General features: G+C 41.0%; 1 protein-coding gene across 1 annotated transcript in view; it reads left to right on the forward strand.

Moving 5' to 3' along the window:
- SMC5 (structural maintenance of chromosomes 5) overlaps positions 1-17,154 on the forward strand; it is a 166,611-nt gene that overhangs the window by 46,829 nt on the left and 102,628 nt on the right. The window contains exons 5-7 of the mRNA XM_088475720.1: positions 907-1,041; positions 4,673-4,813; positions 16,192-16,353. Coding sequence (XP_088331846.1) covers positions 907-1,041; positions 4,673-4,813; positions 16,192-16,353 — 438 coding nt within the window. The remainder of the gene's footprint in view (positions 1-906; positions 1,042-4,672; positions 4,814-16,191; positions 16,354-17,154) is intronic.

The following is a 17,154-nucleotide window of genomic DNA, read 5'->3' on the forward strand; positions in this document are numbered from 1 at the left end:
GGCTGGCAGCTCCTCTCTGATTCAGCGGCGTGACGTCATGACGTCACGCTCGCTGCGCCGGCTGCCATCCTCCATGACTCTGCCTGTGCCGGCCCGGGTGGGTGGCTCTAGCTGCAACTGTGCCGGGTACCCTGCTTACTGTTGCCTCTGCCACCTGCTGTGTAAGCAGCTTACACAGCAGGTGACAGAGGCAAGGAGGGCAAATGAACTCTGCTCCTGAAATTCCTGAGTGGTCGGGGGCCCCTCAGAGTCTCGAGGCCCGGTACAAGTGTCCCATTTGTACCCCCCTGTCGCTGGGTCTGATTATATCGTTCTGATGTGTACAGCGGATACGATATGTCGGCGGCCATAACATCCGGGTACACATTGCGCCAGTGCTGGCCCAGTTCCATTGAATGGACGATATATCTGTAGTGCCTCAGTGGGTGTGTACACCCTACGTGTGTGTCTGTGAATGACATTGCTCACAGACGCATCTGATCGGCCCTGCAGCACAGCCAATGACTATCTATCTAGCAGATATAACATTTCATCTGGCTGTCTCCATGACAGCCCTATATGTCTGCAGCAGAAGTCATTGAATATTATGCCACAAGTGAGCGGTCATATTCAAATAGCTCTGTTGGCAGACATATCGCCCGACCGACTGGTAAGTGTATATGCACTTACCAATCATTAGATAGTTTAAGTTGGCCAGATTTGTACCCAGCGTAAAGCTGTTAACAATGCATTGTGATCCAGAATAGTTTGCATGTCTACCTAAAAATGTCAGACCATATTGAAATTGGTTACTTATATTTTTAATAAAATGTTTTGCTGAATTATAGTTCACAGTATTATAGATATCCCATTTGTCAAAGCACATAACTTTGCAGTTACTTTATTCATAACCAAATTATTTTACAGGATAAAGTTGGTGAATTTGCCAAATTATCTAAAATTGAGCTACTTGAAGCAACAGAGAAGTCGATTGGACCTCCAGAGATGTACAAATTTCATTGTGAATTAAAAAACTGCAGGGAAAAGGAAAAAGAACTTGAGGTACTTTTTGTCCGTTTTACCCAAGAAACAATGTACTTTGATCTCTGACTAAAGTAACCCACTTACTATTTACAGGCATTGCTTTTTCTTGGTGGTACTCAGGGATACGCAGTACTTGCACCTTTTTTGGGTCTAATTTAATTTCTTATATCTAGTTCCAGAAACCAGAAGAAATCAAATAATTTCAGAAACTAATAAAATAAATATTTGGACACTTATGTAGAGTGTGTAAGCTACTATAAATCTAGCATCAACTTTTAAATCTAGTAACTTTAGCTGAATACCGCCACCATTTTTCATATTAAAAAAAGCACAATACATTTCTTGCCTGAATCTTTTATACTGCAAGTTCCTGTGGCTATCCACTGTTAACTACACTCAATGAACAATTCAGAAGTGATGCTAAAATATTTATAAACTTCTTTAATTGTTATCATGTAAACATTGAGTTCTGGCTTCATTACTTGTAATTGTCAGGTTCTGAATTGTCACTTCAGTGTTCATAGAAATGGTGTAATGTAAAGAATTTTTTTAGTAAATTATTATGGATATTAGAAATAGCTCAGATTTCTGTGGCCTATATAAGCTTTGCGCATTTATATGATCACAGAACTTTTTGATTTCATTCATATATTTAAAATCCGGAATATATTATATACAAAATAGCACTGTACAGATACACACAAGATCTAGACAGATTTAACATAAGGGGACAGTTTTGAAAGAAGGAGAGGAACGAGTGAGAACAACAAGCTATATACCATCTATGAAAAGTTTACAAGCAGTCCTCTCCAAAAGGAAAAGGGACTTCTGGAAAAAGCCATATATAGTGCAACTTTTTGAGTTACCTCTCCACCAATTGGGATTTTAGAGCAAGACCCAGTACTGACTCAGAACATCCACCTGCAGAATTATGTGTTTGGTCTAGTTTGTTAGCTAAATCTGTTGAGGCCTATAGATAATTAAAAATAAAACATAACTTTCGTCACTAAATTCTATAAAACTACCCCCGAACCCTCTCCTAATTTTGTGCGGTAAATACTACTATTCACTATGGGGCAGATGTACTAAGCTCTGGAAAGTGATAAACTGCCAATCAATCAGCTCCTAACTGTCATTTTTCAAACACAGCCTGTAACATCTCAGTTAGGAGCTGAGTGGTTGGTAGTTTATCACTTTCCAGAGCTTAGTTAATCTCCCCTTATGAATCTTTCCTGCATTTATTCTCTCTTACAGGGACTGATATATACAGTCAGGTGCATAAATATTGGGACATTGACAGAATTTTCATATTTTGGCCTCTATTCACCACCACAATGGCTTTGAAATGAAACAAACAAGATGTGCTTTAACTGCAGACTTTCAGATTTAATTTGAGGGTAATTACATCCAAATCAGGGAACGGTGTAGGAATTACAACGGTTTCTATATGTGCCTCCCACTTTTTAAGGGGCCAAAAGTAATGGGACAAAATAAACAATCCTAAATCTAACTTTCACTTTTTAATACTTTGTTGCAAATCCTTTGCAGGCAATTACAGCCTGAAGTCTGGAACGCATAGACATCACCAGACGCTGGGTTTCATCCCTGGTGATGCTCTGCCAGACCTCTGCTGCAAATGTCTTCAGTTCCTGCTTGTTCTTGGGGCATTTTCCCTTCAGTTTTGTCTTCATCAAGTGAAATGCATGCTCAATCGGATTCAGATCAGGGGATTGACTTGGCCATTGCATATCATTCCACTTTTTAGCCTTAAAAAACTCTTTGGTTGCTTTTGCAGTATGCTTCGGGTCATTGTCCATCTGCACTGTGAAGCGCCGTCCAATGAGTTCTGAAGCATTTGACTGAATATGAGCATATAATATTGCCCGAAAAACTTCAGAATTCCTTCTGCTGCTTTTGTCAGCAGTCACATCATCAATAAATACAAGGGAATCAGTTCCATTGGCAGCCATACATGCCCACGCCATGACACTACCACCACCATGCTTCACTGATGAGGTGGTATGTTTTGGATCATGAGCAGTTCCTTTCCTTCTCCATACTCTTCTCTTCCCATCACTCTAGTACAAGTTGATCTTTGTCTCATCTGTCCATAGGATGTTGTTCCAGAACTGTAATGGCTTTTTTAGATGTTGTTTGGCAAACTCTAATCTGGTCTTCCTGTTTTTGTGGTTCACCAATGGTTTACATCTTGTGGTGAACCCTCTATATTCACTCTTGTGAAGTCTTCAGTTGATTGATGACTTTGACACACATACACCTACCTCCTGGAGAGTGTTCTTGATTTGGCCAACTGTTGTGAAGGGGTTTTTCTTCACCAGGGAAATAATTCTTCCGTCATCCACCACAGTTGTTTTCCGTGGTCTTCCGGGTCTTTTGGTGTTGCTGAGCTCTCCGGTGCTTTTTAAGAATGTTCCAAACAGTTGATTTGGCCACACCTAATGTTTTTGCTATCTCTCTGATGGGTTTGTTTTGATTTTTCAGCCTAATGATGGCTTGCTTCACTGATAGTGACAGCTCTTTGGATCTCATATTGAGAGTCGACAGCAACTGATTCCAAATGCAAATGTCACACCTAGAATCAACTCCAGACCTTTTACCTGCTTAATTGATAATGAAATAACGAGGGAATAGCCCACATCTGTCCATGAAATAGCTTTTGAGTTGATAGTCCCATTACTTTTGGCCCCTTAAAAAGTGGGAGGCACATATCGAAACCGTTGTAATTGCTACACCGTTCCCCTGATTTGGATGTAATTACCCTCAAATTAAATCTGAAAGTCTGCAGTTAAAGCACATCTTGTTTGTTTCATTTCAAAGCCATTGTGGTGGTGAATAGAGGCCAAAATATGAAAATTCTGTCAATGTCCCAATATTTATGCACCTGACTGTATGTGTAGCGTCCATTCATCCCGCAATAGCCCCTTGGGATCACAGTCTGTACTGAAAGCATTACAGGCCTCTCTTTTTCAAACATTTGTCTTTGGTTGAATTAAAGTTCCATATTTGGAAGGTTTCCTTCCTATTAGTGATATCCTAAGCTAGAAGAGTTTGGAGATGAAGGTACTGCCTTGTAGTTCTCCTTTCTTCATATTTCATGACAACAAGGCTGTTTGTAAAAAACAAATCTTCATTTCAGCCAAAGTGGACTCCAACTTGAATGGGAAACTGGCATAAGTTTGTTCAAGACTAGGGCTGTCTACATGCTGTGGGTGATGTCAGGGCATTCAGGATCTAGGTCCATAGAACTCAGGACCTACGCAGAACGAATGATCTGTTGGGGCTAGATCAACATGTAGCCAATAGAGTGACATTCACATGACAAGCCATTAGTGATATAAACCACAGCAAAATTGATTCATACATCCAACCTGTTAAATAAAGAATGTGTCTGATTGCATAACACTAAGAGGCTTTACTGTTATGTATTTGTGTTTAAAGGATAACCTGTTTTTTTTTTTATCAGAAAGAGAATACACTAGTTATATGGCTTTTTACCACTATTGAAAATTCTGAGTCCTCTAAATGTTATTCTCAGCCTCATGAAAGAGTAGACTAATGCAATAGTGCTTTGTAAAACCTCTCTGTGGCCAGCCTATACCTAATACTCATGGATATATTAATCTATCAGGATACATGTAAAAGTAAAGAAGAATTTTTGGAGAAATTGAAGCAGAGGAACGAACGATACAAGCAGGATGTTGAGAGGTACTATGAGAGAAAACGTCACCTTGATAAGATCGAGATGCTGGAAAGGAAAAGACCGTGGGTGGTAAGATTACTTTTCATGACTTTTATTTCTATGTACATATGCTCAGTCCGGACATGCTACCATTGACTCTGATTAATATATGTTGTAAAACCATTTTATTTTTTTTTATCCTCTAATATCTAAATTCCTATGATGGCGCCGTTTTGTCTACAAATTGTTATTATTTTTCTTATTTCTTATCTTATATAATGTGACGCCCCATTACTTATGTATGTTTTGTATGTAAATACATGAATTAGGTTTGATGTACCAGTACAGCTTTAATGTGCTATGTTTATGTAATGGTAATCGTACATCCTTGTGCCGACAGCATATTTCCCTTTTTAGTGTGAAATAAATCATATGTATAAAGTAAGTGGAGTTGGGAACACAGTTCTACTTCGATTTATTATGAAACTGTCGGGATGCAGTCAGGAAGCCAACGGTCGAAATGCCGACCGCCGGCTTCCCGACTGTCAAATCCCGGCAGGGTACTAATGACAGGCGTTGAAATCCCGACACCTGTCATTAGACCTACGCCGGGAACCCGACGCCTGGCATACCGAACAAAGGTAAGCCAGGCGGCGGCCGCAGACAGCCGCAGGGGGGGGAGGGTTATTTGTCAGTGCTCCCATGGGGACTTAGGGTTAGGCACCCCCCCATGAGGGTTAGGAGTAGGCTAGAGGAAGGGGGTTAGGATTAGGTACCCCCGTGGGGAGGTAAGGGTTCCCCCCCCCCCGGAGACTTAGGTTTAGGCTGCAGGGGCAGGCGGGTTAGGTTTAGGCACTTGGGGGAGGGGGGGGGGAGTTAGGCACTAGGGGGGGGAGGTTAGGGTTAGGCACCCCTAAGGGAGGGTTAGGGTTAGGGGGGAGGAGGCAGGGTTAGTAGTACTTACCAAAAACCCCTGTCGTGATCTTCACCCCTGCCGGGCTCCTCCCGTCGGGATTTGAACCGCCGGCCGTAACGAGTCCGAAACGGTCATGACTTATAGATTACTTACAGCTTTATGCAGTACTTTGCCTACTGAGTGTTCTTAGGTTTTCCTTTGGAAAGAAGTATATGGCACCTGTAAAATAATGGGCAACAGTAGTCAGATTAATTAAAGGATGATTGTACCATTACACATGTGTTCAATATATCTATATACAGTTATGTCCATCTATATTAGGCCACTGACACAATTTTCATAATTTTGGCTCTCTGCAATGGATTTGAAATGAAATAATGGAGATATAATTTGAAGTGCAGACTTTCAGCTATAATTCAAGGACTTGAACGAATTTGTTGTATGAAACTTTTAAGAATTGCTACCATTTTATACACAGTCCCCTATTTTCATGGGCTGACATGTCATTGGACAAATTAATCATAAATAAAATGTTAATCTTTAATACTTGATCGAGAATCCTTTACAGCCAATGAAGTTTGGACCCCATGTACATCACCAAATGCTGGGTTACCTCCTTTGCTGTGTGTTGCCAGGCCTTTACAGCAGCTGTATTCAGTATTTGTGGGTCTTTCTGCCTTTTTTAGTTTTGTCTTCAGCAAGTGAAATGCATGCTCGATCAAGTGATTGACTCGGCCATTGCAGAATATTCCTCTTCTTTACCTTTTAAAACTCCTGGATTGCTTGCGCAGTATGTTTTGGGTAATTGTTCAATCATGCATTTGGGTCCCAATAACCTAAAGGCTAAATATAGTATCAAGGACTCTATATTGGATATTACAGAGGAGGAGAGGGATTTAGGAGTCACCATTTCAGAAAACTTGAAGGCAGGCAAGCAATGCACCAAAGCAATGAGGAAGGCAAGTCAGATGCTTGGTTGCATAGGGAGAGGAATCAGTAGCAGGGAAAAAGAAGTGATAATGCCACTGTATAGGTCATTGGTACGGCCTCATCTAGAATACTGTGTTCAGTTCTGGAGGCCATATCTCCAGAAGGATATAGACACATTAGAGACGGTACAAAGAAGGGCAACTAAAATGGTGCATGGCCTACAGCACAGAACTTACCTAGAAAGACAAAAAGATCTTAATATGTATAGTTTGGAACAGAGAAGGGAAAGGGGGGACATGATAGAAACTTTCAAATACATGAAGGGTTTTAACAAGGGACAGGAGGGAAGCATTCTTCAAAGGAAGAGATGTACAAGAACACAAGGACATGCCCTGAAACTGGAGGGAGGTAGGCTCAGAGGAAATTTGAGGAAAAATTACTTCACAGAAAAGGTAGTGGATAAGTGGAATAGCCTCCCATCAGATGTGGTTGGAGCTAAAACAGTGGAACAATTTGAACACGCTTGGGATAGGCATAAGAATATCCTTAAGAGAAACGCAAGGAGTAAATAGGGTTAAAGTTGCCTAAAGGATACATGAAAAGGGGCAGACTAGATGGGCCAAGTGGTTCTTATCTGCCATCAAATTCTATGTTTCTATCTGTACTTTGAAGAACAGTCCAATCAACTTTGCTGAATCTGAGCAGACTGTATATCCCTATACAACTCAGAATTCATCTGGCTGCTTCTGTCACATCCTCATTTAACACTAGTGACTCTATGCCATTATACTGCCATCACTGTGTTTTACACATGATGTGGTATGCTTCAGGTCATGGGCCATTCTAAAGGTGCGTATCCATTTAGTGTCTGTGAAACGAGTGCACGATTACGACATTGTAATCGTGCAGTCGTTTCACAGTCTGTGATGTGCCTACACTGAACGTTCAGTCGCTCAGTCTAGGCACATCAATCATCCCCGAACATGGGCAAACTGATAACGTCGTCAGGTTGACCAGCATGTTCGGGAGATGATAGATGTCAAAATCTACCAGCGGGCGTGCTCATCGCTGGTCGTTTTTTACATTAAACTCCCCGATTTGTGCCCAATTTTCAAACGATTAAATGATAACGACTAGATTATTGTTCAATCGCCTGGTAAAATCTGGGTAGTGGATACGTACCTTAAGCCTTCTCCTTACTGTTTTTCTTCACATCATCAGGTACAGAATGATCTTTGTTTCATATGTCCAAAGAATGCTCTTCACTAACTGGGCTGTCTTTTTTTCATTCACCACTGTTGTCTTCCGTGGGCTTCAAGGCCTTTTTGTGTTGCTGAGCTCACTGGTGCATTCTTTTTTACTCAGAATGTACCAAACTGTTGATTTGACCTATTTGTTGTTTTTGCAGCTTAAGGGTTTCCTATTTAAATTACATTGAGAGCTAATTTGTCCACATGTTGTGGGTTCAGACCAACACCTTCCAAATGCAAACGCCACGCTTGGAATCAACTCCAGACCTTTTGCCTGCATAATTGATAAAGCAATAACAAAGGAACAACCCACACCTGTACATGAGACAGCTTTTCAGTCAATTATCCAAATACTTTTGATCCTTTGAAAAAGCTGGAGCTACCTATTAAACGGCTGTAATTCCTAAGCCCTCCCTCCAATTTGGATGTGAATACCCTGAAATTAAATCTGATAATCTGCACTTTAAAACCATATTCATTATAGAACTGTAGCTTGAATATGTTTTGGTAAATGGCTAAAATAACAAAAAATGTACCAGTGTCCAAATATATATGGACCTAACTCTGTATTTCTGTATATTGATCTAAAGTTCTACATTTTTCTAACCTCTTGCTTACTGTCAAATAATCTATCACAATCAATCCTGTGTCTTGCTCCATATAATGCAATCCTTTTAGAAAGCGTGCATACAATAAAAATATACATATATAATATTAAAAGTCCAAAAGTGAACTGGCACTCAATAAACAAATGTGTTCATGGCCAGGGTGCCATCTGCAGAAATACTAATAGAACTGGCAGAAGAGCAGCGGCACTCCTGGACTTAATAATAAGTCAAATATTAGTCTTTATTGCATGCCCGATAAAGCCAACATTTCTGAATCACGCAGGACCCTTTTTCTCAAGGCTGGCACAGCATTATGACAATCTCATGATGCATTTAGTCAGGAGTGCTATGTTGCCTATACCTTCAGCATCCTCTCTTAAAGATCTACAGATAGAAAGCTTGAAACATGTCTTTTTCATTGTCTGGTGCGGTTACTCCGCCAGCTATAGCTGGGGCTTGGCTATCCAAGGCTGTTGAAGAATGGACTGGGGCATTGGAAGATACTCTACCAAATGCTACCAGAGAACAGCTGTCGGGAAGCGGCCTCCTATTTGGGAGAAGCTGCAATAGATGCTGGGCTCCTGGCTTCTAAAGCATTGGCAGCTTTGGTTGTTGCTCATTGGCCCTTTGGTTAAGGTCCTGGAAAGCAGATACGGTATCCAGGAAGCCTCTGGAATCCTTACTTTTTATGGAAACATACTTTTTGGAGCAGAATTGGATAAGATAGTGGCTACCTTGGCAGCTTCAAAACTGCAGGTCTGCCATCAACAGCTACATCAAAGTCTAGGCAGTCTTCTTTTCGGTCCTTTCTTCCTTAGGGAAGAGCAAAAGGACAGTCTTCCTCCATACCATCTAGTTCTTGCAGGACCACCAAGCATGTAACAAAAAGTTTTTGCAAAGAGCAAGAACTAGAGAAAAAGACAATTATGCCTTTGTTGGGGCACGCTTAGGATAAATATAATCAGATGATGAAGAAGAAATAGGTATTTTTAAAATTTAGCTTTTAATAAAGAACCTTGCTAAAATTAATTCTCTTAAGTAGGTAACTCACAAATAAAAATAAAAATGGAAAAAATTAATTAATAAAACATATATAAGCAAATAACACAATAGGGATCACAAAATTAAGTGATATTAGTTGACCATGCCACTCCAGCGAAACGTGCGTCCTGCAGACAGCATTTGCTTTTTCAGCCCACGCACACCGCATCACAGTCCAAGTCCACTGACTACCCTGGCAAGGTACTTTCACGATCACCTCCATATGCACTTTCTCATCTGAGTTCCCAGCGCGCGACTCCCCCTGCAATGCCTTCCAGGTAACAGGGGAGAGACTCAGCTTCTCCTCAGACAGCAGAAGTGCTTCCTGTTGTTTCCTCTGGGTGCAACGCAGCTTTCACTCTCTCATCCCCTGTTGGATCAGGACAGGGGACAGTAGAAGTGATTCTGCGTTCCAGTTCACCACTGATCTTACTTCCTTCAATATACTCCTATATATCTTTACCATGTGACACATGGTAAAGATATATAGGAGTATATTGTGTCATGTGTAATATAGACATGACACTCCTATATATCCTTGTGTCATGTCTATATTACACATGACACAAGGATAATTGTGCATTACCTTACACCAGTTTGGTTTTATTTGATCGTGTTACATGGTGTATCATCCATTTATTTGCTGTTTTTGGGAACCTATGTTAATTCTATGTACTGATTTTACTTTCTATGCACTATTATGGATAGTTACAGTGGACTTGGAAAACTACACTTATAGGTTGCTACATGCTACATGATTCATTGCTATTTACTGCTATACATATATTATTGCATGTTTAACACCTACCTGCCATTCAGTCTATACTTTTGTGTGCGTGCTCCTTCCTTACCATCTGTGATTTCAACAGTTGAGACAGGAGGAGAGATCCATACTAATAAATTATAATTTATGTACTTCGCACATATATCACTTTGTTAATATTAGTGGCCCATAACATCTCAGATTTATTACAAACATTTCTTTGTTTTGTGCCACTTTTTTTATTGATTTTGATTCTAGATACAAGGTGAATTATCTGCTAATATCACTTAATTTTGTGATCCCTATTGTGTTATTTGCTTATATATGTTTTATTAATTAATTTTTTCCATTTTTAATTTGTGAGTTACCTATTTAAGAGAATTAATTTTAGCAAGGTTCTTTATTAAAAGCTAAGTTTTAAAAATACCTATTTCTTCTTCATCATCTGATTATATTTATCCTAAGAGTGCCCCAACAAAGGCATATTTGTCTTTTTCTCTAGTTTTTGCTCTTTGCAAAAACTTTTTGCTACATGTGTATTGCACAAATTTTGTGGGTGCACCACCAATACTGAGTCATCCAGAATGTATCATCTGTGATGGACCATTATATACGTGAATTTACTGTAATGTGATTGTTCATAATTATCTACCTTATCACTAGTGCTGACTAATTTCTCTATATTTCAAGACCACCAAGCAGCAAGTTAAGAGGTCCTGGCCCTAAGCAGGACGACAAACCCTCTGCCTGATGAGGCGGGCCTTCTCCTTCTACAATTTGCGGATCACTGGCGTCAAACAACAGACGCCTAGGTCAGAGAAGTGGTCTCTCAGGGGTATGCTCTCACTTTCCGGAGGCATCCTCCCAAAAATGTTTTTTGCACAACTCCTCCATCAGATTCTATCAAGGCCTTGGCCCTCTAGGAGACCATTCGCTCCCTGCTGAGGGCAGGGGTGATAATCCCAGTTCCTGTGGGTCAACCACGAAGTGGTTATTATTCCAATCTATTTTTGGTTCAGAAACCAAATGGGTCTCATCTCATCGACCTATTCTAAATCTGAAAACCCTCAACAAGTTTATCCGTGTTCCATATGGAAACTCTTCTGTCAATTATTTTGGCGATGTATCCTGGTGATCTTATGGCTTCCCTGGACATTCAGTATGCGTATCTGCATGTGCCTTTTACGTCATCCCACCAACAATTTCTACGTTTTTCTGTCCTGGAACAACATTATCAATTTCAGGCACTGCCCTTTGGTCTATCAACGGCCCCTCGGGTCTCCACCAAAATGGCGGTTATGACGGCCTATCTCAGGCGTCAGGGAATCAGAATACTCCCATACCTGGACGACTTTCTGATATTGGCACAGCCTTCAGCTGTTCTACAACACCATCTCCAACTGACCATTGCCTGCCTACAGAAGCACGGCTGGATCATCAATTGGAAGAAATTCTCTTTCTTCAATACAACAGATGGTACATCTGGGGGCACTTTTGGATTCTCAAATACAAAGGGTGTTTCTTCCACAGGACAAGATTTCGGCCCTAATATTGCAAGTACTCAAATTTCTCCGCAAGCAAAAGGTATCCATGCTATCAGCGATGCAGGTCCTGGGGTCAATGGTATCCATCTTCAACATGGTTGAATATGCTAATTTCCACTCCAGGCCCCTGCAACAATTGATCCTCTCCCAGTGAAATGGGCAGCCTCATCTAATACGGTCCCAAAGGATCCATCTCCCTCCGGAGGTTCGTCTCTCTCTTTTATGGTGGCTACAAAAGGCTCATCTGGACAAGGGTCGCCCATTTTGGATTCCAAATTGGGTGCTCCTCACAACGGACCCCAGTCTTCGCGGATTGGGGGCGGTGACAGGTCATAATACCTTTCAGGGAAGATGGACAAAGCAGGAAAGTCACTTGCCCATAAACATTTTGGAGCTGCGCGCAATATACAAACCACTCCTCCTGGCACAGGACCTACTCCAAAGCAGGTCGGTCCAGATAAAGTCCGACAACACAACCACAGTAGCCTATTTCAATCATCAAGGAGGCACGCGAAGTCACGCAGCAATGAGGGTAGTGACAAACATTCCGATCTGGGCGGAACGTCCTCTTTCGCTATCTCAGCAATATTCATCCTGGGAATCCTCAACTGGGAAGTGGACTTCCTAAGTCGTCAGGACATGCACGGCGGAGAGTGGGCTTTCCATCCGGGAGTTTTTCAACTTCTGGTAAATAAATGGGGCCTACCAGACGTCGACCTCATGGCCTCACGTCACAACCACAAGATTCCATGGTACGGGTTCAGGACTAGAGACCCCTCCTCATCCTTCATGGACGCGCTGGCAGTGAAATGGGACTTCAAGCTGGCGTATCTCTTTCCTGTGATTTCCCTCCTCCCAAGGGTTCTCAGGAAATTCAAGCAGGAAAGCGGCATAGTGATACTGGTAGATCCTGCTTTGCCCAGGTGCCAATGGTTCACCGACATACAGAATCTATCCATAGACACTCAATTTCCTCTTCCTCTATGGCCGGATCTGTTAGTGCAGGGTCCCTGCCTGCATCCGGTCCCTGCCTGCAGTCTGTTTTTGATGGTGCAGCACTTGAGTCTTCATCTTAAGAGCCAAAGGTTTCTCCTGCACTATGATTTAAAACGATGCTTGGGCATGAAAGCCTTCCTCTGCCCGCATCTATTACAGAGTTTGGCATTTTTTTGGTCAATGGTGTTTCCACAGAAAATATGACCCTAAGGTTTTTAAGGTTTCCCGGGTACTTGCTTTTCTCCAGGCTGGGTTAGACTTCAGTCTCCGTCTGGCCACTTTTAAGGGGGGTATCCACTAGACGATAAAGTTGAACGATTGAACGATAATGACAAAATCGTTCGATAATCGTTCGAACATCGTTTGCAAATCGTGCAGTAATTGTTTCTAACGATGTACGATGCGCGCTCCCGCTGGTCGTTTGATCGTCTCCTCCATCGACTGAACATGCAGGTCAATTTCACTTGATTGCTTACAAATCGTTTACACATCGTTTACACATCGTTTACACATCGTTCATGCTGAACGATCAAACGATGAACCATTGTCTGCCCACTATAGCTGAAAGCTCTCAATTACAGATTAAAACAACATAGTTTATTGTTAGATCTTTTGCAAATCGTTTGCAGATCTTTTGCAAATCCTTTGCAAATCCTTTGCAAATTGTTCAGAGTGGAAGATCATATTTCAAGGGAAACTTCAAGGGAAAATCGTTAAGAGGTTGGACAGGGATAAAATCGTCTAGTGGATGCCCCCCATAAGATTACAGGTTTCTGCACTGTCAGTTTGGTTCCAGCGAATGATTGCTACTCTGGGCATCCACTAGACGATTTTATCCCTGTCCAACCTCTTAACGATTTTCCCTTGAAGTTTCCCTTGAAATATGATCTTCCACTCTGAACAATTTGCAAAGGATTTGCAAAAGATTTGCAAAGGATTTGCAAAAGATTTGCAAACGATTTGCAAAAGATCTAACAATAAACTATGTTGTTTTAATCTGTGATTGAGAGCTTTCAGCTATAGTGGGCAGACAGTGGTTCATCGTTTGATCGTTCAGCATGAACGATGTGTAAACGATGTGTAAACGATTTGTAAGCAATCAAGTGAAATTGACCTGCATGTTCAGTCGATGGAGGAGACGATCAAACGACCAGCGGGAGCGCGCATCGTACATCGTTAGAAACAATTACTGCACGATTTGCAAACGATGTTCAAACGATGTTTGAACGATTATCGAACGATTTTATCATTATCGTTCAATCGTTCAACTTTATCGTCTAGTGGATACCCCCCTTTAGATTTTTTTTTTTCAGGGTGTTGTCGGAGTGCCGCCACCATTTGTCCCACTGGTGGCACCATGGGATTTGTCTTTAGTTCTCAAGGGGTTACAAGCTCCCCCATTTGAACATTTGGACAGTGGATTTGAAGTGTTTGTCAACAAAGACACGTTATCTCCTCGCTATCTCTTCTGCACGTAGAGTCTCTGATATGGCAGCGCTCTCTTGTCGCTCCCCCTTTTTGATTTATCACCAGAATAGAGCTGTTCTCCGTACACGGGCGGGTTTCCTTCCTAAGGTAGTGTCCCATTTTCATGTCAATTAAGAAATTGTGGTTCCAGCTTTTCAGTCTTCAACCTTTCTGTAGGTGAAGCCTCCCTGGATGTGGTTCGTGCTCTCCGTAACTTTGTGGATCGTAGAAACTTTGTTAGAAAATCAGACGCTCTTGTGTTATATGGTTTTCACAAACGAGGTTGGCCAGCTAATAAATAAACTCTGGCTCGATGGTTGCGTATTATTATCTCTCAGGTTTACACGCAGGCTGATCTCCCTGTTCCAAATATGGCGACCGCACATTCTACCCGGTCTGTAGGACCATCGTGGGCATTTCGTTGTGGTGGCTCTGCTGAACAACTGTGCAAGGCAGCCACGTGGTCTTCTGTCCACACAGGTTCTACGCCATTGATATTTTTGCCTCTCAGGATGCTTCCTTTGGTCGGCGGGTTCTCCTTTCTGCTCAGGAGCGTCCCCAGCCTTAGGGGAACTGCTTTAGGACATCCCCATGTCATCCATGTGGATCCCTATGGACCCTGAAGAAGAAAATTAGAGTTATGGTAGACTTACCTTTGTTAACTCTTTTTTTCTTCAAAGTCCACAGGGCACCCACTCTGACGCACCTGGCTGCATTAGGTATTTTTTCCTTCGGTCATGGATTCCCTCATCTTGTGTGTGAGTGTTTCTGGTGTATATTGTTCTTGCTTCTCTTTCCTACTGCCTTGGGGTTGTTTATAATACTGAATGCCTGTGGCCAGGAATGGGGTATATGTGGAGGAGGACCAGAGGCATCCTGGGAGCTGAAAGCTTAACAGTTTGATGCCTGGATCACTCCAACCACATTTCCCGATTGTATCCGTGTGGACCCTATGGACTTCGAAGAAAAAGAGTTAACAAAGGTAAGTCTACCATAACTCTTATATTTTTCACACCCTCTTACACTCCTGCTTACCTTTTTTTTAAGCTGCTCATGTTCATTAGATTTAGTAAAAAAGATCATTCAAAATTTTTAGCGTTATGTGTTACTGTAAAAAGGAATTTATCTGTAGTTATTTAGTATTAGTGCTCAAAGTAAAAGATGGCCTGGTATTGTTCAGATTAATACAAAAAATATGTATAGGAGTGTGTAAGGGAATACACAGTGCAAGCACATGTGAAGCTTACTCACCACCATACACCAAGAACTGGTGTCACTAACTCATACAACGTATGAAAAATTGCAATTTATAGTTGCATAAAAATAGGTTACCTATAAAAACATGTATATTAAAATCCCAATAGAGAAACAAAAATATTAATAGACCTTTGAATAGACAGCTGAAATAGATAGGAAATCATCAAATTTGTATAATAAATATGCTTCTGCTGTCTATCAGTATATCTTTTAGTGGCAACTATTATGACTGGATATATGAAATTGTTGCAGTCTCTTAAATAAATACAAATTCTTGAACATTTGTTTCCCGTGAATCAAAACAATATATACTCCTAATATCCCGTATCAGAGGCCATCTCTAGAGTATAGCTGAAAAAATAGCTGTCCAATCATACTTTCTCCCACTCCTGCCACCAAAACAACTCTAACCTGTCAGACTCCACAAGGAGTGGTTTGCAGTACTGTATCTAAATTCCGAAATACAATTTCATATACTAACCCTTAAAATGTGTAAATTTAACACCCTCATTGGGTCACATATATTCCTTCTTCCGCTGTCACCCCTATTACCAGTACCTATTCAGAATGCTAATATCAGGCTTGTAATTGAAATGAAAGCATAATTCAAGCACAAGGTTTTTTACTTTTTTTCTTCAAACATTTTCTTATTTTAAAAGTAATTAAGCTTCTTATTGTTTTGCTACTGTTACTCAGGAATATGAAAATATGCGACAGCAATATGAAGAAGTAAAACAGAAGCGGGATCAGTTAAAGGATGAGCTAAAGAAGAAACGAGACTTACAAGCTCCTCTTAATCAAGAGATTCAACAATATGATAAGCAGCATAAACAAGTTGATGAAAAAACTAAAGCTAAAGTGAGTATTAGCTTGAAAAATAAATTTGTAGCATGGTAATTTGTTTTAATTGTTCAGTTACTAATATTCACATCAATTGTGATTGTGCTGGAATGATTGGCCAGATAAAGGAGAGCAAGGGAAGAGGTTCTATTAAAATAAAAAAAGGTGGGATTATCCTTTCACATGTACACGTGTACTATCACTTGTCATTGCAGCATTTCCTGTGGGGGAGTGCTAGTACCATTGCAGGGGCAGTCCCAGCCATCACAATGGGAAGAAATGAATAGAATAGCACGTCCCTTACAGATGTGTCCTCCTGCATATTTGCCGGTCGCGCTACAAACGTGCGTACGCATGCGATTAGCAGCGTGTGCTACGCTACACCATGCCGCGCGCTGCGTTCACACCATGCAGTCTTATGGAGTCGCGTGTATGAATGCTGTGTGCGCACCCGTTTGCGGGTACGTGACTCGCGCCATGCATGGCGCGATTTACAGCGAAAGCGACAAAGATGCAACAGGACACATCTGTATATCAGGGTTGGCTAGACTTTTGGCTTGGTAAACTATTGTAAAGACCAAAAATCTTTTGTGATCTAACATAAAAATAAAGTGATATTTTCTTGCTAACTAGGTAATTAAATGTAAAATATCATCATTAAAGGTTTGTTTCACTTACGTTGCAGTTGTGATATTTATATATATATTTTATATTTATATATGCACGGCATGTCATGTGTTAACGTATTAAAATATAGCGCATACTGTAATTACTTATGCACAAGTGAAGGCAGAATTTAAAAAATTCATCACTCTGTAA

Source organism: Taudactylus pleione, unplaced genomic scaffold, assembly GCF_031769625.1.
Source record: "Taudactylus pleione unplaced genomic scaffold, aTauple2 ptg000177l, whole genome shotgun sequence".
Classification (NCBI taxonomy): Eukaryota; Metazoa; Chordata; class Amphibia; order Anura; family Myobatrachidae; genus Taudactylus; species Taudactylus pleione.